The 26386-nt window shown below is 48.2% G+C and overlaps 1 protein-coding gene across 1 annotated transcript; it reads left to right on the top strand.

Annotated features, from left to right (window-relative positions):
* The first annotated feature begins 19259 nt into the window (after positions 1–19259).
* On the top strand, positions 19260–20078 carry LOC112588560 (histone-lysine N-methyltransferase EZH2-like). The gene is made up of 3 exons (XM_025298873.1): positions 19260–19606; positions 19695–19827; positions 19903–20078. The coding sequence occupies exons 1-3, from the start codon at positions 19541–19543 to the stop codon at positions 20037–20039; spliced, it is 336 nt and encodes a 111-aa protein (XP_025154658.1). The 5' UTR covers positions 19260–19540; the 3' UTR covers positions 20040–20078.
* The last annotated feature ends 6308 nt before the right edge of the window (positions 20079–26386 follow it).

Raw genomic sequence — 26386 nt, 5'->3', positions numbered from 1 at the left:
AAGATTCACTCAAGATTGTGTAGAAAACTTATTTTCAAGCATTAGAAAAAAATTTCCTGTGCCCAATGCACTACAATTCAAACAATGTTTAAAGATACATTGCGTTTCACAATATTTACAAGTTTTAAGTAATACTAATTACGAACAAGATGAGGGTGCCTTACTTGTTAATTTTTTACAAACTTGTCGAAAACCTTTTTTTTTTTGGTAACGCAGGGGAAATCCATCATGGATACCCCCTCCCCTTTGGGGGGGAGGGGGTTATGTCGGACTCTTACCGATTAAAACCCCTGCGGGATATCTACCTGTCGGGCCGTTGGGGGAACTGCTCCCGCATTCCCTCCCCAGCCCCCCGGCCCCAGGACTCTCCGGGAGCCCCACGCCATCAATGTACCGCGCCCTGTCCCACAAAGGGAGTCCAGGGCGCGGTCCCCGATGGGTTGCCCCACCGGTTGGCAACCCTGGTCACACCTATTAGGAGGACGGGGATATCCATCCCCCCTTTACCCTTCCCCCCTTGCTAATCAAGGGGGGAGGGTTTTGGGGGAGTGGGCCCGGCCCCAACCAGGACACCACTCCCCCTTTACCCTGCCTGTCCGACCGCGCGGGGGGATCTAGGGAAACCTAGTCCCCCCCGCCCGGACGGTGGCGGGCCCGAGGCGGCCGAGAAGTCCCCGACCTGTCGCTATCGACAGGCGAGTCCTCCCCGGCCGACGCCACCTCGGGTCCGCTGCCGATTCCTCCTCCCGGGGATCGTCGACCGGTGCGTCGCCTCCTGCGACGCACTCCCACTCCGACGTTCCCACTCCGCGGCCTCCTTCTGCGAGATCACCTCTCTGCAGGAGGCTACTGCGTCCCACGTCTCCTCGCTCCCGCACATGGCCATGACCATGCGCGGGAGCGAGAGCTCCCCCCTTCGGCACCCCACCGCCCCCTCGAGGACACGGCGCTCCCCGTCCCATGCTGAGCATGCGGATAGGGTGTGATGCGCCGTGTCCTCGAGAATGGGGCAGTGGTGGCATCGAGTGGTGGGCTCCTTTCTTATCTGGTGCAGATACCGACCGAAGCAGCCGTGCCCGGTCAGCATCTGCACCAGGTGGAAAGTCATTCCACGTCCCCTCCTGCCCATCACCTCAGACAGACAGGGGCGGACAGCCGCGGCCGTCTTGGGACCGGACACCTTCGGGTCGGACAATGCGTCCTTCCACCTCCGAAGGGTCCGGTCTCTGGCCTGGAGTTTCAGGCCCTTCATGTCCCTGGCCCTTAGCGTCCCCTCCGCGCGGAGCTCCTTCACCCGCCAGTAGAGGACAGACCTCTCCTCGGCTAGGAGCTCCACGGGAGGGACGCCAGCCAGGGTGGTCGCCGCCATGTATGACACGGTCCGATACCCTCGAATCGCCCTTATCAATACCGGCCTCAAGGCCTGCCGGAGGGAGCGTTTTCCCCTCCGGCAGACCAAGAGGCTGGGCGCCCATATGGGCGCCCCGTATAGGGCGATCGAAAGCACGGCCGTGACATACAGGCGGCGTGCCATCCATCCTGGGCCCCCCTGGGCGCACATGAGGCTGGCAACTGCCAGACCCGCCTTGCGCACCCGGGGAGTCAGGTTCCCAAAGTGGGGCCCGAAACTCCAACGGCTGTCCAACGTCAGGCCGAGATACTTTATCGTCGGCCCGACGTGGACGTGGACGCCATCCACAAGGACCTGAGTTTCCGGAGGCGCCCCTCGACCTCGGCCGTAAAAATATATGGTCTTGGTCTTCTGGGGCGCCACCGAGAGGTCCAGGTCCTTCATGGTGCCCACCACCGATGCCAGTGCCGCCTCCGCGCGGAGGCGGGCTTCCCCCCAGTTCTCCCCCCCGGCCACCACTAAAGTGTCATCTGCTACGCAGATGACGTGGCAGCCTGGGAGGAGCGGAGTCTCAGCACCCGGTCGAACGCGATGTTCCATAGCAGGGGGCCTAGAACGGACCCCGCGCGGAACACCGCGCTCCACGGTGCGCCGGCCCTGGACCCCGCCCTTCACTGGGAAGGCGAGGTCCCTGCCCCCGAAGTAGGCCGAGAGGATGCGCCGGAGATAAGCGGGCACACCGTGATACACGAGCGCCCGCCCTATCTCCGGCCACGGCAGGGTGTTGAAAGCGTTCCTTATATCCAAGGATACGGCCAGCAACACCCCGCCGTCCCTCTCCACGACCGCCTGGGTCAGGCCCCGGAGACACTGGACGGCGTCCAGCGTTGATCTCCCGGGCCTGAACCCAAATTGGCGATCGTGGAGGTTCGGCCCCTCCGAGGACAGGTACCGGACGAGGCGGTCGGCAATGATGCGTTCAAGCAACTTGCCCGCCTCGTCCAGCAGGCATATCGGTCTGTAGGCCGACGCACTACCGGGTGCTTTGCCCTCCTTGGGGAGGAAGACCAACTTGGCCCTCCTCCACTCTGGGGGGAATACATCCTCCCTGAGGCACCCGCTCAAAGCCCTGCGCGTGGCCGCGAACAGGTTTCCCTCGCCGAGTGCGAGGGCCCAGGCGCGGCCAGGAATTCCGTCGGGGTCAGGGGCCTTGCCCTTGACCCCGAGCCTCTTCCTGGCCCCAGCGAGCTCCTCTGGACTGACCTCCAGGCCCTCATCCCAATCTCCCTCCTCCATTTCTGGGGGAGGGATCACGGGTGGGTCCCCTTCTGCCCTCGGGAAGAGGGCATCCAGGAGCCCGTTGAGGGCCTGGTGGTCCAACTGTTCGGTCGGTGGGGGCGCCCAAGGGCGAATCTTCCCAGTCACCCTTTTGTAAGGGCGCCCCCACGGATCGTCGTCCAGGTAGCTCACTAGTTGCTCCCAGGCCGCTCGCTTTGCCTCGGCGATGGCGGCTTTTAGGGCCTCCTTCGCTCGGAAGTAGTCCCTTTTCGTCCCCGCGACATCTCCACCGTCCCGCTGGGCCCGTGTTAGCAGCCGTCTGGCTGCTATGGCGGAGCATCGGAGCTTACGCAGCTCCTCGCTCCCACCAGTACGTGACCTGGCAAGAGCGGGAGCGGAATGGGGGCATCGCGACGTCGCAACACGACGTCACGATGCCCACTATTTCCTCGGCCCCTTTGCAGGGGTCGGGGTCCCGCCCCCTGGCACCCCCCAGGTGCCAGGATGCCTCAAGGACAGCCGCCCGAAACCTCTCCGCGTCCAGCCGATTGAGGGCTCATCTCTTGGGAAGAGGGAGTTCCCTCTCCCCAGGGCGGCGAATGAGCATCTGCTGGGGTTTGGGGAGGCGGAGGGTCCACACTATATGTCTGTGATCAGACAGTGATTCCCCCTCCGCCTCCACTTTCCATTCGTGGAAGAACCCTGCAGCCGAGGGGGTCGCCTAGGTCAAATCAATGACCGAGGCTCCACGCCCCCCGGCCGCACGCAGGTGCTCTCTGAGCCTTCATTCATTAGAATGAGGCCCAGTCCCGCCGCCCAGCCGATCACGGTGTCTCCTCGGCGGTCCCGTTGTCGGGGACTGCAACCCCACCCTTCCGAGTGGGCGTTGAAGTCCCCGGCAATTATGACTGGTCGGGGATGGCACCTTCGCACCAATTCCCCGACCCTGTCCAGGACCTCCTTTATTGGGGCTGAACGACCTAGACCGGCCCTATTTTTGTGGTGGGGAAGATACGTCTCCACTACAGTAATGGGCCCTCAATCGACTGCCACGTACGAGGGCCCCGATTCCCTGAACACACACGGTGGGGCCCCCGTCGCAGGGTTAGCCACCAAGGCCACCGTGCCATCCGGACCGACGAACCAGTTCGCACTGCGAACCGGGATCCAGAACGGCTCGGTGACTACTGCCAGCCCGGCGCCCAGCTCAGTCATCCTCTGTAAACAGAGGTCCTGAGCCTGGGCGCCGTGGCCGACGGTGGCCTGTAGGACCCGGAGTGACGCGAAGGCTAAGCCTTGCACGCCTCCTCCGGGCTGCCTACTTCAACCTCCCCCTGGTCATCCTCCGATGGCAAAGCCGTCTTGGATTCCCTGTGGGAGGTTTCGGCCGTGGTGGCCTCCTCTATAGATGCCTCCGCGGAATGGCGGGGGGTTCCTACCTTGGCGATTTTCTCCTCTCGGGAGTACGAGGAGGAATCGGCTAACTGGGGAGATGGAGGTGGCGTTCCGTCCATCTCCCCTCCCTCTACGGTTGTTGGGGGTCCGTAGGCTCAACCCTCCTCACCTTGGAGTCCTCCTGTTCCGTGTCCTCCGTCGTGGGGTCCGGATCCCCTCTGCCCTTCTTCTTCCTTCCAGTTGCTGCAGGTGACTCCTCCTTCCATCCTTGTGTGCCTGCCGCCGATTCCGGCTCCCAATCGAGCTGGCTGGGCGGTTGGTCCTCCTGAGTTCCTGCAGAGGTAAGTGTCGGCGACCCCCCAGCATTCTTTTCCCCGTCCAGGTCCCTCCTTGGGGGAGGGGACTCACTCCCCTCCCTTGGCTGCTCCGGTATTGGCTGGGCTGGCGTATCGGCGAAGTTTCGGGCTCTCGTCGTTTTCGTGCCCCCCGCTCCTACCGGTCCTCCTTCCTTCTTCCTTTTCTTCTTCTTCTTGCCTGGAGGGGGGCGGGCAGGCCCTCGATCCTATGACTGGAGGGCCTGCCCACCTCCACGCAGACGGGGCAGTTCGCCGCCCGCTGGCACCCCTTGGCGCGGTGGCCGGGGTTACCGCAGCGATAGCATAGATCGCTGCGGTCGACGGCGCTGGTGCACCGCTCGCGCACGTGTCCCGGTAGTAAACACCGGAAACACAGTACCGCGTGAGCGGGCAGCGCCGTCACCCCGGCACGGGTCCATCTCACGTGGACCCGTTCCGCGGCGGCGACCTTCGCGGCCACCGCCAACGGACACCGCACCACCATCGCACCCGTTCCCCGCTGGGTGATGCTCATCTCACCTGGGGATATCTCCCCAGGTGAGCACCCCTCAGCGCGGGCAACGGCGGCCGTCACTTCATTGGCCCCGGTTGTCGCGTCCAGGCCAGCCAGTCGCAGTTCTGCGACCTTTACCGGCCTCTGGACGCGAAAACCGAGGCCCATTTCCGCCGCCAGCTTGCGGAGCTCGTCCGCAAGCCGGTCGGCGGATGCCCCGACGTTGAGGCCAGGCACCTCTACTAACATAGCCCCGCTCAGGGCCCGGCGGACCTTTAGGGATGTACCCCAGATCCGCCGGGATAATGCGGCGTCTGGCCTCCTCCATAAACCTGGTTCACCCTCGGGGCATGTTATTGTGACGGCCGCCGAGCATGGCGGCTTAGGCCCGCCCCGTCCCGCTGTTGCTGGCCCCTTCCCTCCAGGCTTGGCCTTAGGGGCAAGGGTCGGAGGGCCGACCGAGCCTTTCGTCCTCGCCTCCTCCTTCTTCTGCTGCTCTTTTCGCCCCACGATCTGGGACCAGGTCTCAGATGGTCCCTGTCTGGGGGCTAGCGCCCTCAGCAGCGCCCTTTGAAGCGGGTCCAGTCCTGCCAGCAGCAGGTCTTTGGCAGCCCGTGCCCTTGCCTCCTTCCAGGGTCCTCTTCCCCTCCTCCTCCTTCATCATCCTGTCCCTGGCCTTCTTTCTCCTTTTACTTTCCTTTTTTCTCTCCTTTTTCCCCTTACCCTTCTCCCCCTGTTCTTTGGGCGCCTCAGGGATTATACGTCCCTTCTTCTGGGGTGCTGTCTCCCTCCCTTCTTTCCCCGGTGCTAGGGTGTGGGTGGGTGCCGAGGTTCCTGCCAACACAGTCGGCCCAGCCCCCGGACCGACAGCTGCAAGGCGGTCAACAACTGCTTTCAGCCTGTCGACCTCTGCCCTGCAGCCACAGTCCGGGAACTGAGCCTTCAGCTCGGCATCCAATTCTTCCTTCGCTCCTTCCATCCTTTCCTTGGTAGGGAAAGGATGGATCATGTCCTCCATGTTATCGTCCAGGGAAGGGATATCCTAGTCCCCTTCTTCCATCCTGACGGAGGTAGAAGTTGAGGACGACATTATCCTTCTCTTCTTCTTCGTCTTCTTTGCCTTCCTCTTCCTCTCATCCTCACTCGTTGCAGCCGAGGATGATCCCCCCGCCGCCTCGGCGCAGGATAGTTTCCGTCCTGTTGGCAAAATTGGTGGAGAAGCGGCAGCTGCCGGAGGAGCCGTGGGAATGGACGAAGCAACTCGTCGCTTCGTCGATTCCAGCTCCTCTGGCAGCCGCCTATTCTCCACCTTTGTCTTTCTGAGCTCCTCTCGGAGCTCATTTGCCTCCTTCTCGGCCAGGGTTATATCTCCCTCTTTTTCCCTACTCGCCACCCTGGCCATCAAGGTGACGAGCACGGTCTCAGAAACCCCCACAGCACGATTGAGTGCTCCCACGAAGGTCCCTTTCAGTGTTTTGAACCTCCGTGAAACCAATCGGATCGTGCCTAGGGCGCGACCTGCTTCTGAGGCCAGCTCGCTCACCCTGGCTTCCCTAAGCAATCCCTTAGAGGCGCTGTCCCTGAAGACCTCTTCCATTGGCCTTTTGTCTCTCAAGGACCGGAATATTCCGTTGTCCAGGATGGCCTGCACCTCCTGCTCCAATCTGGTCCATTTCGCCTTTCTTTTCTCCTCCTTTTGTGCAGCCCTCTTCTCCCTGATCCCCACACCCAAGCCGGTGACCACGGGCCTGCCGTGGCCCCTTTTCACCGGCTCCAGAGCAGGGCCTGCGGCCACCATACAGGGACCACTGCTGCTGCTGCCGTCCGCGCCTACCTGCTCCCTCGTTCTCTTCCTTAGCCCCTCCCGTAGTCGAGACACAGGGATCTTCGAGCCCTGTGAGAGCAGGACATCGGAGAGGACCACTGGTCCAGTGGCCCTCTCCGACGCCCCCTTAGCCCTCACAGGTCCCGAAGTCCCCTTCTCCCGGCTCTTGTTTGGCTGGCTATTCCCCCTCTTGGAGCAGAGGGGGCCGGGTTTTGTGGTCACTGCCAGATTATGACCCCCAGTCCCCCTTGTTTGGTTGGTCCCACGTTGGGTGGCCGCTCGTATGGTCCTACCCGCCGAGCTCATCTCGCCATCCCCGCGGTCGGGGAGGCGCTGGGTTGAGGACGGTGGTCGGTCCTCTACCTTAAGCAGGGGCTAAGCCCCTGGAGTTCGCTAGCTCAACCTCCCCGGGGGAGGGAAGGAGGCACCTGCCTGGCAGATTCCTATCACCTCTCTTACCCCTGTCCCTGCTTCTGAAAAATCACCCACCGAAGTGGGTGGTTGGTCCATGGACGGGCTGCTACGCCCATCCGTTAGAGACCTTTGTGAGCCCGAAGACTCTGAGTCCGGAGACTCGTTGGGTTTTTGTAAAATTGCGGAATCCATTGTTGTTCCCACGAGTGCGGCAGGAAGTGGGCATCGACCCCGGGTAGAGCCCCCGCATTACCCGGGGTAAGGCTAGCATGTCCCCTGGGTTCGCCAGGTGCCCAGGGTGAGGAACCACTAGCGACAGGTCACGCACCTGCCATTCATTCCATAAGCGTGGCATGCCTCAACCGTAGGATTACGTGGTGTTTTATAGAGGACCCGCCTCGCAGTCCGGCCAATTAAGGCAAGACCCCCGACCCCAGAGACATGACCTAGGGTTACGGTGTAATAGGCTAGGGTCTGCCGGGGATGCCTGAGCCCCCTGTACCAGAATGCCGAAGCACCCTGGCCCCTCGCAATCGTGTCAGGTTATACGTCCTGACAAGTACGGCTTTGCAATCAGGGTTTTCCTTCCCCTAGAATGGTTGCCTTCACCCGGCTTACGAACCCGTTCTGCCCGCGCTGTAGGCGCGAGGATCCTTTGGATCGTACAAGTACGGTCCTCCGATCCCTATATGAAACTCGGAGGCAGCTGCCCCTCCGAGAGTGAATAAGGACGCTCTTAGTCTGGCCCCTCTGTACAGACCTCTCCGGCATGGTAGAACCTGCCAGGGGTCGAAACCCCCGCCGGCACAGCTCTATACATCCTTGGGACACGCAAGCCTCCCCACCACGACAAGGTGGCGCCCACGGGGGGGACTCGTTGAAAACCTATTCGTAAAGTATTGCACGAAATGCCCATGATTCCTACTCATGTAGACAAAATAGAAGTTAATATGGACAATGTTAACTTAAATATATTATATTCACTTGCAGGATATATAATTCATAAAATCTCTAAGTTGCCCACAGTTTGTGAAACGTGTATCAAATCAGCTGGATCGACAAAATTTGATACTAATATTCAGTATGCTAAATTAGTATTTTTAAGATGTTTTAGATCTCAAACATTGTTTTTCGTTAACTCTACTACGTTTAAATATTTTTACGATATGGAAGTTATTATACGCCGCTATTTGCCTTATATTAAAAATACCAACTGTAATTTAATAATATTTTTAACTACAAAAATGTCTCACATTCGATGTGATACGTTAGGAACCTGTTGCAACTTTTTTAATAAAATTATAAAGAGATATATACTATTCCGTATAAAAATTGATTGTAAGAAAGGAGGGCTCAAGGGAAAAATGTTTAGCCGTAAGACTATGGCAATGCATAGTATTGTTAAATAATATATTGTCTTTATAAGTATATTTGCATTTTTATTTTCAATAAAACTATAACAACAAGTTTGTATCCTTCTTTCTTTTCTATCAGTTGAATAATACCGCGCGCAAAGTATAAATTTGTGACATCCTATTGGTTCCGCCATATTTTGTCCTTGCCAATAGGATGGATAGTAGCTGTGTCCACACTCTGATTTCTAGGGACTCTAGATGAAACTAGTTCCATCAAAGTTCTTAGCGCAGCAATATCTATGAGTGAATGATGGTAGGTGAATGTTCGACCCTTCATCTACTTAACCTCAAAATTTGAGCGAATTCGGTTGATATTTCACTGTGGTTTGACATTTTATGTAAAGTCACTTTGTGTACGTCGGTCGAAAAACCAACATGGAACATGTTTTAAATTGGATAAAAGTGGTGCAGAAACGTACGAAACGATAAAAAATGTATACAGGGATGAATGCATGTCCCGTGCTCAGGTTTTCCGCTGGTTTGGCCGATTCCGTGACGGTCGTGAGGATCTTGCAGACGATGGCCGAGCACCGCCGCCAAAAACCATTCGCAATGAAGAAAACATCGAGAAAGTCAAAGAAATTCTTCGAAGCGACCGCTGTGTATCTGCGAGACTCATCGAAGAGGAAACTGGAATATCGAAAAGCACAGTCTATCGAATCTTGACCGAAGATTTTGGCAAACGGAAGGTTGCACGATAATGCACCGTCGCACAAAGCGTGAATTCATGGTACGTGAATTCTTGACCAAAAAAGACATCATTGTTATCGATCATCTACCGTATTCACTTGATTTGGCTCCGTGCGACTTCTGGCTATTTCCCAAACTGAAATTGGCGATGAAAGGAAATCGTTTCGATACCATCCCGGTCATCCAAAAGACTTCGACCGCCATACTAAAGGCCATTCCAACCGATGAGTATAAAAAATGTTTCGAAAAATTTGTTGAACGTTTCCAGCGCTGTATTGACTCAGAAGGAGACTATTTTGAATAAACAAGAATAAAAAATCAAAATAATAAACGCTTTGTATTTTTTTTAGACCAGTCTCATTGGATCTGGGACAGACTGCGTATGTGCTTACTGCGGCCGCCCTCCGCTCTCTATGTGCTCGTTGGCACACATGTTTTAATTAATAACTCGGTAACTATTGCCAATTTGACATTATGATACATGACTTTTCTTCTCGGCTATATCCAATCTATCTCCAACTTTCGTCTGCATGATCAGCTATCAAACACCCTGTATATATGTTATATTTCTCAGTTGGCGCTACTATTTTAACATATCACTTCTTTTGTACAGTAGAATAGCGTTGTAGAGTTTTATTATAGTTATTTACTTGTAAAAACTTATGTTATGTATACATATATAACTTAAAAAAGTAATTTGAATTTGTAATTTCTAAAAATAACATAATACGTGTTGCACTTGTATTTGGAGCCTTTTTTACCTTTTTATTTAAAAAGGTTGGAATAGCATTTTCTTATGTTTTCGGGGTCGTTCTTCAAGATTCCGGCATCAGAATTCGTTTAGATTCCCAATAAAATCCTGTTACATCCTGAAGGGGGAACGTAACTTGACGCTTGCTTTCATAAGCTCCGACGTACTCGCAAGTCTGCGATGCAGATCAAGAATCGGAATGACCCCTTTATTTGGCGCAGACGTACGTCGGTGGTCCTTTGTTTAGGTCAAGGAACTGAATCCTTTTACCTGGGATAGGACCGTGAGCGACAGTTGAGAGAAGGGAGAATTTTTATTGTGAATAATTAGTTGGGAAACGATTGGCTTATAATTACAAATAATTTGTTTTATTGATGATTAAGCGGAAGTTCACAATGAAATAAAATTTGTAAGATTTTATAATGTGTACGTATATACACTCAAACGCAAAAAACCCGGTACACTAAAAATTTGGGAAAAAATTACAAAATTTCAAATGATCATAACTTGGCAAATAATGAAGATACAAATATGCGCAGAAATGCAAAATGAAGATTGAAACGTCCTCTTTAAGAATTTCTGAATGGCAATTATGCTCGGCCATTTTTTTCAAAATGACGGATGATAAAGTGAGAGGATGCAAAATTGATAATCAAAGGTCCGTGTTTGCGATGGTGCATGGTGTGCATCAGGTATCGCAGCGTAATGGGACCAAATGCACATGAAAGTATAGAATGTTATCTTTAAAATGCTACTTTACCGAGCTCGATGTGATCATTTTTCACTGAGTTGTTCCAAATTTTGCTAAAAATGCGGTTTTCTTGTTAAATTTGCATAATTCAGTGAATAAGTATCGCATCAAGCTCTATAACGAAGTATTTTAAAGAAAACATTCTATACTTTTAGGTGCTTTTCGTCCCATTGAGCTACGACACTTACTTTGCTTTATGCGCCGTCGCACGCTCGAACCTTCTTTTAGCAACTTTTCATGTTCTCCTTTTTATCACCCGCCATTTTGAAAAAATATCGTTGCGCACAATTTCGATAGATCTTTCGAAAAGTACGGTTTCAAAGCTTTCAAACCGTTTTTGAAATTTGCTGCTAGGATATCTAGGATTTGTCGAGATATTCAATTTCGAATTTGCAACAAATGTCGATTCAGCGAGGCTTAAGGGGCTAAGAGGCTCTGCGGTTCGTTTGGCTCTTTCATAATTTCAATAGCTGTGTTCATGTTTCTCTATATAATAATTTACATAACCTGTACAATATATTCAATGATTTGCATTTATTATTTTGAAAGCCAGGGAAATGAAAGTAAAATTCAATTTAGGTTCTTCATTTTGCGTAATCGATATTACGTAATAAAGATGAATTGCGTTTTAAGATACCGCTGTCATTAGCTCAAATTATGGTTGTAAGTTTTCCCAATATAAACCGCATGGAGTTTTACTGGTAGGAAAAGTCCCATTGTATGTAGTGTGTGTGTATGTGTGTGTGTGTGTTTGTATACCACAAGGATAAGGACTCCGTGGTTCGTCAGCTCCACAGTATTTCAAGATTTCACACCCTCCTTGTGGTGTGTGTGTGTGTGTGTGTGTGGTGTTACAGCAGAGATAAGGACCCCGCAGTTCGTCACTCCTGCAGTAATTAATGACTCCAAATCCTCTCTGCTGTGTGTGTGGTGTGTGTGTACTAATAGTGGACATGACTGCCTCGTGCGCGTATTACCTCATTCATTCCGATCAGGCATACTTCTTATTAGTCTTTTAATTTCATCCTGCGTAATTGTATTCCATTCGTTTTCGAGAATTATTCGCAGTTCTCGCAGTGACTGAGGAGCAGGTACGTGATTTCGTACTTTCCTGCCGAGGTTGTCCCATAAGTGTTCGATTGGATTTAAATCTGGACTATTTGCTGGCCAATCGAGTCGATTTATGCCAACTTCATCAAAGAAATCAAGCACTCTTCTCGCAGTGTGTGGTCGAGCATTACAAGATTATTACTACATTCTTGCATAAACAAGAAGTTCTCTCCGATGAAGGGTGCGTACGGAATGAGTATATCTTCCACGTATACATCTGCGTTCATATTCTTGTCAAAAAAGTGCAGATCTGTATGAACATTAGCTGAAATTCCTGCCCAAATCATTACAGAGCCTCCATTGTAGCTATGCCTCTCACTTATCGTACAGTCTGCAAATCGTTCTCCACCGCGACGATAAACTCGTTCTCGTCCATCTGGAGAATAGACACAAAAACGAGATTCATCGCTAAAGAGTACTTTGCTCCAGTCTGCGTAAGTCCAGTCTCTATGCTCAACTGCAAAATTGAGTCGAGCTACGCGATGGTGACATTTAAGCAAAGGTACAGCTGCTGGCCTGCGCGAAAGCAGATTTTGTTCCTTTAATCTTCTCCGAACGGTGTTAACGGATACATTAATGTTGCGGACATCCCTTAAATTGTTTCTAATTTGAACAGATGTTCGATGTCTGTCTCTTAACGAATTTGAAACAATAAATCGGTCATCATTGTGATTGGTACATCGAGGACGTCCCGAACCAGGCCTTCTATGGAAAGAATTGGTTTGTAAGTACCTGGCATAAGCATGTTGCACAGTTGACACTGACAAATCAAGTGCCTGAGCAACGTACCTCCGACTTCTGCCATCTTCAATTAAAGCAATAACTTGAGCAGCCTTTTCAGGATTTATCGTCGCCATAATCGACGCAATAATTTCGATGCGAAACAATCAATTATGGTTTAAATTGATGAAGTTGCACGAAGCAACGCGCCTCGAAAGGAAAAGATCACGGAAAAAGAAAAGTCGCACGAGGCAGCGCTTATCGGAGTGTACACGTTCGGAAAAGGAAAATTGTTTGTCTTTGTTTATTGTCTTGGCACATACATTTAAGAAAAATCCAGTCAAGTCAGGCGTTAAAGCCCGGCGCACCGACAGAATCTCAGTCAAGCCAGAACGTAAGCCTGGCGTACTGACAAACTCGCGAAGTCCAGCGTACAAGAGATAGTGCCACTATCGGCGGTGGACCGTACGAAGGCCAAAAGCTGTACGAAGGCAATCTCTGATCGTCTCCGCGGACACTCTTATATGCCCTGGGCAGCTCGAACTCGCGTGCGAGCCGAGGGGCTCGCGCGCGCGACAACCCAGATCGCCGCGTCGCGGCGGCTCCGTGGACTAGGAGCGCCAGGGAATTTCGACGTTCAGGTGGCGTCCAGCGACTCGGCATCCCGCGCGCCGGGTCACCGCGAATTCAGGCGCGATCCTGAACAGCATATTCAAGCTGTGTACCATAATGGCCAATCGTACGGAGAAGGTAGAGAGCTAGGGACAGCTTCGCGAACTAAAGTGTATACCACAGTGATCATGCGTAACTGAAGGGTAAAGAATGATAACTTTTGATAAAAATTAAATTTCCAATTCGCAAAATTGTGTAAATTATTGTATAGAGAATAATGAACGCGGCTATTGAAATTATGAAAGAGCCAAACGAACCGCAGAGCCTCTTAGCCCCTTAAGCCTCGCCGAATCGACATTTGTTGCAAATTCGAAATTGAATATCTCGACACCTAAATATCCTAGCAGCAAATTTCAAAAACGGTTTGAAAGCTTTGAAACCGTACTTTTCGAAAGATCTATCGAAATTGTGCGCAACGATATTTTCTCAAAATGGCGGGTGATAAAAAGGAGAACATGAAAAGTTGCTAAAAGAAGGTTCGAGCGTGCGACGGCGCATGGAGCAAAGTAAGTGTCGCAGCTCAATGGGACGAAAAGTACCTAAAAATATAGAATGTTTTCTTTAGAATACTTCGTTATAGAGCTTGATGCGATACTTATTCACTGAATTATGCAAATTTAACAAGAAAACCGCATTTTTAGCAAAATTTGGAACAACTCAGTGAAAAATAATCACATCGAGCTCGGTAAAGTAGCATTTTAAAGATAACACTCTATATGTTCATGTGCATTTGGTCCCATTACGCTGCGATACCTGATGTACACCATGCACCATCGCAAACACGGACCTTTGATTATCAATTTTACATCCTCTCACTTTATCATCCGCCATTTTGAAAAAAATGGCCGAGCATAATTGCCATTCAGATATTCTTAAAGAGGACGTTTCAAGCTCCATTTTGCATTTCTGCGCATATTTGTATCTTCATTATTTACCAAGTTATGATCATTTGAAATTTTGTAATTTTTTCCCAAATTTTTAGCGTACCGGATTTTTTTGTGTTTGAGTGTATATGTATAAGCAATCGCGGTCTGAGCAAAATTCCGTGTTCGTTATATCCGACTGAGATCGACAAGACTGGGCCACTGACACCGGATTTCACAATTAAGGAGGAATGCCATTGGAGATAGAAAAAAGGAAGAAAAAGGAAAGGAAAAGAAAAGAGAGAGAAGAAAAGAAGAGAAATGAAAAGAAAGAGGTCACTCAGGCAAAAGAAAGTATAAATAACTTACTGCTGGTGCTATTTGTCGAAAATGAAAAGTGTAATTGCTGCGTGTCGGTGAGGGTGGATGACCCAAGTTTTGCGTCAAGAATAGGAAGCTGGTTCCCGCTGGATTGTTCACGATGGTCTAAAAATGCACGAGATCGTTACACGGAATAATTAAAGACTGGAGAAACACTGATCTGTCTCAGCCACTAGTAGGCTAGATTGTTAGAACACCCTGAAGGGATGTTGAAGAGGAGCTTCTGTCTTGGCTGCTGGTCTGTCGAGAAGTGTCTTGGCCTTTTGGCTTTTCTCAAAATGTCAGTTCAGTTAAGAGAGTGGAGTTTTGGGGAATTATTTCGGAAATCTAATTTTCATGCCGAAATATGGTCATAGGACTGTGCTTCGAATGTTTTTTAGAGATGGGGGTCAAGAGTGCGTGGCAGTGTCTTAACCCCTTCCGTGGCAGAGCAAAATTCAATAAAATGTACTGAAACCGCCCCACAAAAAGTAACGGGGCGGATTTTTTCAATAATTTATATACTTCAGTTTTTTTGGTCGCTGAAGCCGAATTTGAGGTCAAAATATAGAAATTCACTAAATGTTTAACCGTGCCACTTACAGCATGGTTTTGGCTGGACACACCGGTGCGTCCGTGCTACGGAAGGGGTTAAGATAATGTTGTAGGAAATAGGATGCATACGGCAATAAGAGGATTTCGAGGGTCTCTTTGTTTTTACAAAAAAAAACGTGGCAGTAATCTAAAGAAGGAAATATCGATATTTTTAAGAAGGATGTCGTAATATTGTTTTTGTTGACTGAGCGCGTGGGAAACAAGATCAGAGTTGTTTCAAGAATTGTTAATATTTCCGGAGCATCGAAACTTCCAGAAATCGCGTCGTGTGATAAAACATGCCTGAGCGCATTCAGCCATATAATAAATAATAATAAATTCAATTTTCTTTATTTATAAAAGGAGTCTAGAGTGCGCGAGTCCGCAGGACGTAACAATCCGATATGGCGGAATTTTTGGAAAAAAGTCGTGAAACATCGACAATTTTATTTCTTTTAAGCTTGATTTAGTATCAAAAACGTTACTTTGATACAAATACAAGTGTCATATCTTGTCTCAAAAATGTTGAACTTCCAAGATATGCATTGGTGAAAATGTGAATTCAAGATGACTGCTTCAAAATGAGGGTTTGAGCGGAAAAACTTAAAAAATAATGTATTTTTAGAATAACGTCGCAAAATCCTAGTATCAGGTGTAGTAAAAAGAAATCCATTATTTTTGCATGAAATTGAAGGCTTTAATTACCATAGTTAGAATGATCCGATTTAGGTCAAATATGCGCCGTTTTGTTCGATAACTTGTTGCCATTTTGAAGGTAATTTCATTATGCCTCTCTCATAGAAGTCCTCGTCCCTATTGGCAAAAAATTGAGACAGTCGATTTTCACAAGCCTCTCTTGAAGCGAATTTTTCACCAGCAAAATTGTTCGCCATGGACAGGAAATTAGATGGTAATCACTTGGTGCCAGGTCTGGACTATAAGGTGGATGCATAAGAACCTCCCAACCAAGCTCCCGGAGCTTCTGGCGAGTCACTATCGATGTGTGTGGCCTGGCGTTGTCCTGATGGAACACAATTCCTCTCCTATTGGCCAAAGCTGGCCGCTTCTGGGCGATTGCTTCCTTCAGACGGTCCAATTGTTGACAGTACAGTTCCGAGTTAAGAGTTTTGCCATAGGGGAGCAGCTCATAGTAGATAATTCCCTGCCAATCCCACCAAACACACAGCAAAACCTTCCTGGCCGTCAATCCTGGCTTGGCCACCGTTTCCGCCGGCTCACCGCGATTCGACGTTTTCGCTTGACGTTGTCGTAAGTGATCCACTTTTCATTACCAGTGACCAACCGCTTCAGAAATGGGTCGATTTTGTTGCGATTCAGCAGCGATTCGCAGATGGAAATTCGGTCCATGAGGTTTTTTTTCGTTAACTCGTGTGGCACCCATACATCGAGCTTCTTTTTGTATCCAGCCTTATTCAAATGGTTCCAAACTGTTTTTTGTGCAATCTTTAGCTCTTGGGCAATCGAAAAAGTGCTTACATGACGGTCGGACTCGACAATGTCCATCATTTTATCGATATTTTCGACAATTGGCCTTCCAGTGCGTGGTGCATCTTTGACATCGAAATTACTGGAACGGAATCGACGAAACTAAAATTGCGCGTGATTGGCTGTTACAGTATCAGGACCATAAACACTATTCACATTTTCAGCCGCCTGGTTTGCGTTTTCGCCTTTATCGAAGAAAAACTGTAAAATATAGCGTATTTTCTCGTTGCTAGTGTCCATCTTTGACGTGCGCTCAAACAAAACTGAGTCAACTAATCACAAAACTGTCAGGAAAGTTTTTTTAGTACGAAATCTCATCTTTCTAACGCCATCTAGTGAAACCCGGAAAATCGGACTTATACAACGCGAAATACAGATAACTAAAGCCATCTATTGGAAAAATAATGGATTTCTTTTTACTACACCTGATATTTGGCATTAATTTAGTATCCAGGGTACTGATTTTAGGATATTTGCTGACAACTAATTCATATTAGAGAATTTCGAAATGGCGGATCCAAGATGGCGATTAAAAGGCACGAATAATCGTGAAAATTTCTAGGTTTTCATGAATTTTCTTCTATTATTTTCATATTCATGAATGATTTTCGAGACGTACACACGCACATATACAGAGTCGGTAATTGTAAATTTACAAACTTTATAAAAAACATATTGGATTTTATAGTGAATCTAAACAAATTCTGATGCCGGAATCTTGTAGAACGACCCTGAAAACAAGGAAATGCTATTCCAACCTTATAATATGTTTCTCTACATAAATACAGTTGCACAGTAAGGCTAATATTTTATTAGGTCAATCGGAAAGTTTCGTCCGTTTTCTTGCACAACGTATGGCTTTATTTAAGAAACAAAATGAAAAAATGCATCAATCAAAATATTGTCCATCGCTAGCGATGACTTTTTCCCATCTTTCGGTCAGCAAGCGAATTCCGCGGCGAAAGAATGACTCATCTTTGGAGGCTATCCAGTCAGAGACCCATTTTTCGACGTTTTCATAAGAATTGAAGCATTCCTCAGCAAGTGCGTGTGCCATCGACCGAAATAAGTGGTAGTCGGAAGGGGCATAGTCTGGTGAATAAGCCGCATGGGGTAACACTTCCCAGCGAAGTGCTTCTAACGTTTCCTTGACAGATTTTGTGACGTGAAGCCGAGCGTTGTCATGAAGCAATATCACTTTATGCTGTCTCATTTTATATTGTCGTTTTTCGTGCAATGCTCAGCTCAAATGGATCATTTGTTCTCTGTAGAGATCCCCTCTGACTGTTTGACCACTTTTCAATAGTTCATGGTACAGCACACCCTTCTGATCCCAAATACAGAGCGTTGCCTTCTTTCCGTGGATATTCCATTTTGGCGTCGATGTTGAGGGTTGGTTGGGATAGCAAATAGTTTTTCGACGTTTGGAGTTGTCAAAATAAATCCATTTTTCATCCCCAGTGATGATACAATGTGAAAACCCCTTTCTCTGCTGCCTAGTGAGCAGAATTTCGCAGGTAGTTTTTCGCCTTTCAATGTCTCTTGGTTTCAGTTTATATGGGACTCATTTGTCTTCCTTGTAAACCTTTCCTAAGGCTTTCAAACGATCAGGAATGACAGATTGAGCACAATTTAATGTTTCTGCAAGTTGCTTTTGCGTTTGACATGGGTCTTCGTCCACCAATGCCTGCAATTCTTTGTCTTCGAATACTCTTGGCCGTCCAGAACGCTCTTTGTCCTCTACATTAAAATCACCAAAAACATCAAAATTTTAAAGCGTCGAAACCATTCTCTGCATGTTTTATCGGAAGGAGCATTATCATCATAAACTTCTACAAGCTTTCGATGAGCTTCAGCTGCAGTTTACTTCCTGAAACTTCCTGAACTGAAGCAAAAGATTAACACCTCGCACAAATGACGCTTATTTGGCTCAAATTTCGACATTTTCGATACAGTGAAAAACAATGTTATTGATGCAAACGTATACTTTTATGTACTGAATGTTACTGACAGATATCAAAACAAACTATTAAGCTTCGTTTAGAGGTTAACGACAGTTCTAGCTGTAGCTACTTGTTGCTAAACGGACGGAACTTTCCGATTCACCTAATAGCACTTTTGGGCGTTAATGGGTTAAGAACAGAACTAATTGAAACGGGCCAAGCTGAACCAATTACCAGCGAATACTAACAAATCAGACTAACCTAGCCAATGTACACATATACATATATACTATATATTCTTATGCTTTTACCAGCTATGTAAATATGAAACCGGAATTTTTGTATAGAAAATACACGTTTATTGTATAAAAATGATAAAAAATATTTTATTCGAAGTATTACCCATCGCTAACTATACATTTTTCCCATCTGTCTGACAATTTGTGGATGCCACGCCAAAAAAACTGTTGCTCTTTTAAGGCAAACCAGTCATCGAGCCATTTTCGTACATTTTCGTAAGAAGTGAAGCGCTGCTGAGCAAGTGCGTATCCCATTGATGCAAATAAGTACTATGTAAATACTATAGTCACTCATTGACATTTTTTTTGTGTCTGATCCTTTTTGATTCTTCTCGCATTCTGTTCTTTTTCTCTTTCTTTCCCTTTTCTCTTCTTCCTTTCTCTGTTATGTTTTAATAACTGTAAAAAGTAAAAACGACACAAAGCATACAAATTCTTCTTTACATATTTTTTATGTGTATTCAACGATATTGTTACTTATCTGATATTATCCTTGTTTCCTCCGAAGTTTTTCTCTTCAGAATTTGAATGAATATGTGCTAATCACGTGCACAATTTTGCACCTTGTGATTATCCCGGCTGTCAGTGTGATAATTCATGCCCATGTATACAAGCATAAAACTTCTGCGAGAAGTTTTATCAGTGCAGCAACGAATGCCAGAACAGATTTCCTGAGTGTAGGCGCAATGCAATACAAAGCAGTGTCCTTGTTATCTGGCTGTCAGGGAATGAGATCCGGATCTTTGCCAAACGTATGGTGCAGATCATTTCCAGATCAATTCTAAATCTTGCAAAAATGTCAGCGTGCAACGTGGTCTTTATAAGTTTCGAAAAATTTAATTTATTAGAGTGAAAATTAGTATAATCTCAATGAGTAGAATTTTTTATTTGAAATATATTTTATACAATTTGAAAGATCAGCAGCGAAGAATGAATTCATCTCGGAATATTGCGGCGAAATTATCAGTCAAGACGAAGCTGACAAGAGAGGAAAAGTATATGATGAATATATGTGTAGTTTCCTTTTTAATCTTAACAATGGTAAGTAAAGATAGATATAGTGGTTAATTAAATGTTGAAAAATAATAAAAATTAAAAGTTTTTGGTCGGTTTCAGATTTTGTTGTAGACACGACACGGAAAGGGAATAAAATAAAGTTCGCTAATCACTCGATAAATCCAAATTGTTATGCGAAAGTGATGATGGTGAACAGTGATCATAGAATAGGTATTTTTGCTAAGAGAGCGATTTAACCTGGTGAAGAATTATTTTTTGACTATAGGTATGTCGCTATAGGTATTTTTAACCTGTTTGAGAGCAACACTTTTTCAAAATCGTATTTTATGTACATAATCCTATTTTACGTATCATTATTTTCATAAGAATATACCCAGACAGCACATGTTCTCCTAGGGATGTCTTAAGGACGTCCTGAGGATGAAGAAACGTCCACAGGACGTCCTCAAGACATACTCTGGACATTTGTGCTATTAAGGTATGTTTGTATAAATGCGATATAATCAATCGATTAATATCGGTCGATTATATCGCATTGATGCATTTATATATTTTTATGAAATATGATAAACGAAATTGAATTCCATAGAAACGGAAATTAACAAATACGAAATAGTCGTTTACATATCGTGACGTAGTACACATCGTAATCAAGTAAGAAATATATAGCTTATATTTAATAGCGTTTTCAAACGTTTAAAATATAATATTGTAGCGTTTAAAATATAATATAAAAATAGCGTCAAATACATAATAATTTTAATATTTATTAGAGATTTTAATTTTAATATTTATTAGAAATTTTATTATTAGAAATTATTATTATTATTAGAATTTATTATTAGAAATTATTAGAAATTTTAATATTTATTAGAGATATTACATATTAAACTGATGACTACAAAAGCTGTAGAACAAGAGTATGTGGAAGAGAGAAGCTGGGATACAAGCGAGTTTGAAAATCTGGATATGAAAGAGTTATTGACGACAAGCGAAGTGTTCGATAATATCCGAATGTACGATAATACAATATAAGTACTTTAATTTTTTTATCTATTAAAATCATCTTAAAAAATTTGTGATTCTTGATCACATTATCCTTTTTATTAATCTTTAGACTGCTACATTTCTATTTTTTTATTCCTTCCAAATAATAGGTTTTCTCAAGGCCCTCAAAATAGGCGTTTGTTTCAGTGATGACCTCTTCATTCGATCCAAATCTCTTACCGCCCAGCCATTTCTTCAGGTTTGGAAACAGGAAATAGTCGCAGGGGGCTAAATCTGGTGAATATGTTGCATGGGGTAGCAGTTCGTAGCCCAATTTATGGATTTTTGCCATGGTGACTACACACGTGTATACCCGTGCATTGTCCTGATGGAACAACACTTTTTTCTTCGTCAAATGCGGTCGTTTTTGCTTCAAATCAATATCGAATCTGTCCAAAAGCTCTGAATAATATTCGCCGGTGATCGTTTTACCCTTTTCAAGGTAATCGATGTGAATGATACCTCGTGCATCCCAAAAAACTGTGGCCATGACCTTGTTGGCCGACAGACCCACCTTGGCCTTCTTTGGTGCACGTTCACCCGAAGAAACCCACTGTCTTGATTGTTCCTTGGTCTCTGGTGTGGTGTGATGGATCTATGTTTCGTCTACGGTAACGAAACGGCGCAAAAACTCGTTCGGATTGCGGCTGAACATCGCCAAACACTCCTTTGAAATGGTCACATGGTTGCGCTTATGGTCGAGTATGAGCAATCGCGGCACCCATCGGGCGGATAGCTTTTCATGTCCAAATATTCATGTAAAATGTGATGTATCCGCTCAGTTGAGATGCCTACAGCCTCAGCCACTTCACGCACTTTCATTCTCCGATCGTCCAATATCATTCCATGGATTTTATCGACGATTTCTGGCGTGACGACCTCTTTTGGGCGACCTGAACGTTCGGCGTCACTTGTGCTGGTACGACCACAACGGAACTCAGTAAACCACTTCTTAACCATTGAAATTGATGGTGCAGAGTCCCCATAGTATTTATCAAGCTTTGCCTTGGTTTCCGTGATGGTTTTTTTACGCAAAAAATAATGCTTAATCAGCACACGAAATTCACTTTTTTCCATTTTCGTTAAAATTTACGAGGTTGTCTGCTTTCAATGGCTGTCAAACACTAACTAAATGGTGCAGCTTGCCCAAACTTGCACAGTAGTCTATTAATAGATGACAGTTGACGGGAGCAGTGCTGCATTTAAAGTTACTGCGCGGAAAATTCAAAAAGTCACTGACTTATCAAATTGCCCTCGTATAACACATCGATCAATAAGTCCCGGGACTAACTAACAAATGGCGCCTCTAATAACAAATCCATACCATTCTCAGTTAGTACCAACCTTTAGAAGTTACGTGTCAAATTTTCATGACATTCCGACATTGTGTCATTAAGTTACAGTGGTTTTAGTGACGCTACACCGTGTCACAAGTCGATGGTAACGATGGCCAAATTGCATGAGTTGAACTTCGAACTGCTTCCGCATCCACCGTATTCTCCAGATTTGGCCCCGTGCGACTTCTTTTTGTTTCCAAACTTGAAAAAGTCACTCGCCGGGCAGAAATTTGAGTCGAATGAGGAGGTCATCGCCGCCACGGAGGCCTACTTTGCAGACCTCGAGAAAACGTATTTTTCAGATGAGTTAAAGAAGTTGGAGCATCTCTGGGTCAAGTGTATCGAACTAAAAGGAGACTATGTTGAGAAATAAATCGCCACTTTTCCAAAATTTTCGTTTTTCTTTTGTAGGCTAAGTACTTATCGGACCACCCTCGTAAGTCTCATACCTCAAATCGCCTCAAATCATAATTGTTTTCATTAATGTTTCATATATTTTTGAGATATTTTTCTACTTTTTCATGAACAACGTATTTGTGAATTAATATAGTAATAATTCCCATAAGGATACATATGAAATATGTAAAAATATCTACTTACTTGCCACAGTAGTTTCCATTTTGCAGAATTCAATTCGTGTTATTTTTAACAAAATGGCAGTCTTCCAAAGTAAGCGTCGTTTTTCGCGTATCTCTCATTGCTTTGTGCTGACTGAACGAGCGCTACTTTCATACTCATCTGGCAGCTCATGTAGAGGCAAACGGGCCTTTATATATTTGGTATTTAGTACCTAGACTATTAAGGTATGCAACTGAATGATTCAAAATTTTCTATTTGAAACTTTATTTTTGAACTTTTAGCCACGTTTTTGGGTTTTCGTCCCACTGTGCGGCGGATAGTCGGCAACGGGGAGCAAGCGCTGTTGTGCACCCCCTGATCCGTCAGGCCAATGCCCTTGGAGGCTGGGGGAACCTTTGGGTGTCGGGGGACGGAGGATAGTCGGCAACAGTAGGCAAGCGCTGTCATGCACTCACTGATCCGTCAGGCCGAGGCCCTTCGACACTCGAGGAGTTCGCTCAATGGTGGAAGCAGAGGTGCCCTCGGGGGACGGTGCGGGCTCCTCAGGGGTGTGGGATGGCTTAGCCATGCAGTATGAATATGTGTGAGGGGAGGGAGGGGAGTTCCGGACGAGGGGCTAGTAATGATGCGGCATCCTCAATGAGTTGGGGCTGTGACGGTGGCGGCTGAGGCCGTCAACGCCGCAGTGCCGGGAAGGACGCTAGGGCCAGATGCGTCAGCTCGCTCTCTGAAGGAGGGTTCTTTTCTGGGCGCTGGGTGGACAATGACCTGAGAAAACTCGGGGATGCACTCATCGGTGTCCCAGTATCACGAGGTACCGGCCGGCTGTGGACGGGTGTATGGGTCGTGGAGACATGCCACCGTTGGGAGTCGATGCTGCAGTGACCCACCTTGACGGTCGACCGCCCCAGCTGCGGGCGGGCCGAATGCCCGGATGGTCAACCCGAGGGGGAGGGGGCGGTAGCGTGGTTGCGGCAGCGGTGACGGAGCCTCCCGGATGCATTACCGCGGGACCGGAAGACTCCCGTAGATGGAGGGCTTAGCCTGACCCTGCACCTCAACCGGTCCTGTATGGGGTGTATACGGCACACACGATACCGCATCTGGAAGCAGTTTGGCTGATATACGCCTAACGGCGTGTGTTTGGTGGCGCATGGGTTGCGTGTGGGATGGACGAGGTCTACCCCCCAAACAATCTTCAGCGCAACACACGGAGCACATCTGGGGGTGATCCATCGGGGTGGGAGTACCCTAGTGCGCGGCGGCTGGAGATAGTCGGCAACGGGGGACTCGCAAGGAGCGGGCGACCTGATTTGTCAGGCAAAGGTCGTCGTGCATCGGGGCACACTCCGAAAGCGCCGTTGACTATGCTGGGGAGCTGGTCACCGGGTGGAGAAAGGGACCACAAGAGCCCTCCTCCCTCCATGGGATGCCACCTTGTCGTAGTGGAGGGGCACAGGTATACCTGTGATCCACCTGGGCAATACCTTCGGTTCAACCGAAGGGAGAGCCGGGTGAGGAAAATCGCCTGCCAAGAGTATTCCGATGGGTAGTTAGGTAGGTATGGCTGTCGGCCGGACTGACACGTTTTGAGCGAGTGTGGGACCCCACATCTCCAGCATTGCACGCCGGTGCTCCAGCAGCCAGAGGGGACGAGCCGCACTCGGGTCTGCACACCGTGGGGTTAGTAACCCCCATGGTACCCGGGTGTGGCGGGGGTGCTCCGGGCCGCTCGGACGTATTCCGAGGTTGGGGCCGGGGCACCCCAAGAGTAGTGCCCGAGGGACGGCGATCGCATCATCCCAAAGCCGTGCCCCCGGGCGGCGTGCTCAGTGCTGGTTGCCGTGAGGGAGCGGTCTGGTGGGTTGCGACACCGGTGACCTAACTTCTTCCACGGGCCCTCCGCGTGGCTGCGCTCCTAGAGGTGCCCTGGATGTCGGAGGCCAGGGGCCCCCGAAACCGGCCCGGCTCCCAGCAATGGGGGTCGGGGCAGGTGTAGGGAGCCTGAACCCTGTACCGAGATTGTCCATCCCTCGGCCCGAGGTATAAGCCGACTCCCCGAGGGAACTCGGGGACACTACTAGGTCATGTCTCTGGTGATGCGGGCATGCCCGTTCGATGGAACCGCTAGGAGTGGTGGTTTTGAGACAGCAATGGAACGCTTAAAAACAAAAAAGGAGAGGAAGAGGAGGAGGGGAAAGGACGAGAACCCTGGATCACCCAGGACTTCTGTTCAGACCTCCGCATAAGAAGATCCGTGCGAAGAACACGAGGTGGAGATGGCTGAGGTGGATGTGCAGCCGGAAGATGTGTGGCGAATTAGGGAGGATAAGGATCCTGAATCCAGAACTCGATGGAACGAGTGGAACGAGTCTCTGTATGAGCAGATTGAGACCTGGGGGGTTAACAAGAGCCTAGGTACCAATTAGATAAGGCTGTTGCAGCAAGTGTTCCAGCTTAGTCTGGACTATACGAAGCAGCTGGTGGACCGCGCGAGGTATTTGGGTAGGATGGGGGCAGCACATGACCGGAAACACGAAGAGGCCATTGTTGCGTGGAAGGATAGGCTCGATGAGGCGGAGAGGAACCTCAAGAAGGAGATCGAGAGATCGAGGAGACTGGAAGTTTCTCTGACAGGGGTCAGGGAAGAAATACGCCTGCTCCAAGGCCAATTGGCGCGAAGCAAGGAGGCGTTCGAGAAGCTGTCCAATCGGGAGGGGAGGGACGTCTCCGTGCAAACGGAGACGCCGCCTGCACCTTCCCCAGTCGCGAAGAAAAGGACAGACGCCTTTGTGCAAAGGCCAGGAAAGGTGCCTTTATATTGGGGTGGTCGACCGTCAGCGTTTCATTGCTGGCGGCCAGGCCATCCTAGTGCTATAAATGCTGGGGCCTCGGCCACACCAGTGTGAGCTGTACCGCTGCGATTGATCGCAGCGGTTTGTGCTTCCAGTCTGGCCGGGGCGGGCACACCGCGCAGCTGTGCGTTGCGCAGCTAAACTGTGCCGAAAGGCGGGGCGAGAGGCGAGCCATCGGATGGCAGGGCTGTCCTGCTGGCTCGCTGCGCACCCAAGAGAGGGCGGCAATAGGCGCTCTAGGTATCGTCGCAGCCGTTCCCCCAACGTGGGATTCGTTGTAGATGCCGCTGTCGGGATGACAGCGGATGTGGGCGCGTCTCCACACCCGCCATCAGTGGTTTACCAGGTCTGTAAATATGAAACCGGAACTTGCTCATAGATATGGCCCTAGCTGTCAATGTAGTTACCGTCAAACCGCGTCATTGGCGCCATTTTTATTTGTTGACATCTGACAAAGATTTTCAACTCACAACAATACAAGTTTCGTACAACAGTATAGTTTGTAATAGCGTTGAACATGTCGAATTTTGTACCTGGAAGCTACGATTTGCGGACAGCATTGATTTTCTGTTACGATTTGAAGAAAACTGCTGCAGAATCGCATCGAATGCTTGTCGAAGCTTACGGTGAACATGCTCTTGGTAAATCACAGTGCTTTGAGTGGTTTAAAAAATTCAAACGTGGCGATTTTGACGTGAGAAATGAAGAACGTGGAAGACCACCGAAAAAGTTTGAAGACGATTGAAGCGAATTGCAATTGTTGGA

This window comes from Harpegnathos saltator, unplaced genomic scaffold (assembly GCF_003227715.2).
Source record: "Harpegnathos saltator strain DR-91 unplaced genomic scaffold, Hsal_v8.6 scaffold244, whole genome shotgun sequence".
Lineage (NCBI taxonomy): Eukaryota > Metazoa > Arthropoda > Insecta > Hymenoptera > Formicidae > Harpegnathos > Harpegnathos saltator.
The sequence above is the reverse complement of the archived record's forward strand: the minus strand, read 5'-3'. Positions and strand labels throughout refer to the sequence as shown.

Excerpts from the sequence above, each read along its gene's own strand:
- LOC112588560 (XM_025298873.1), top strand. The coding sequence starts at position 19,541 with ATGGTGCAGATCATTTCCAGATCAATTCTAAATCTTGCAAAAATGTCA. Across the intron at positions 19,607-19,694 it reads CAGCGTGCAACGTGGTCTTT|TTTGAAAGATCAGCAGCGAA; the intron begins ATAAGTTTCGAA and ends TATTTTATACAA. Across the intron at positions 19,828-19,902 it reads CCTTTTTAATCTTAACAATG|ATTTTGTTGTAGACACGACA; the intron begins GTAAGTAAAGAT and ends GGTCGGTTTCAG.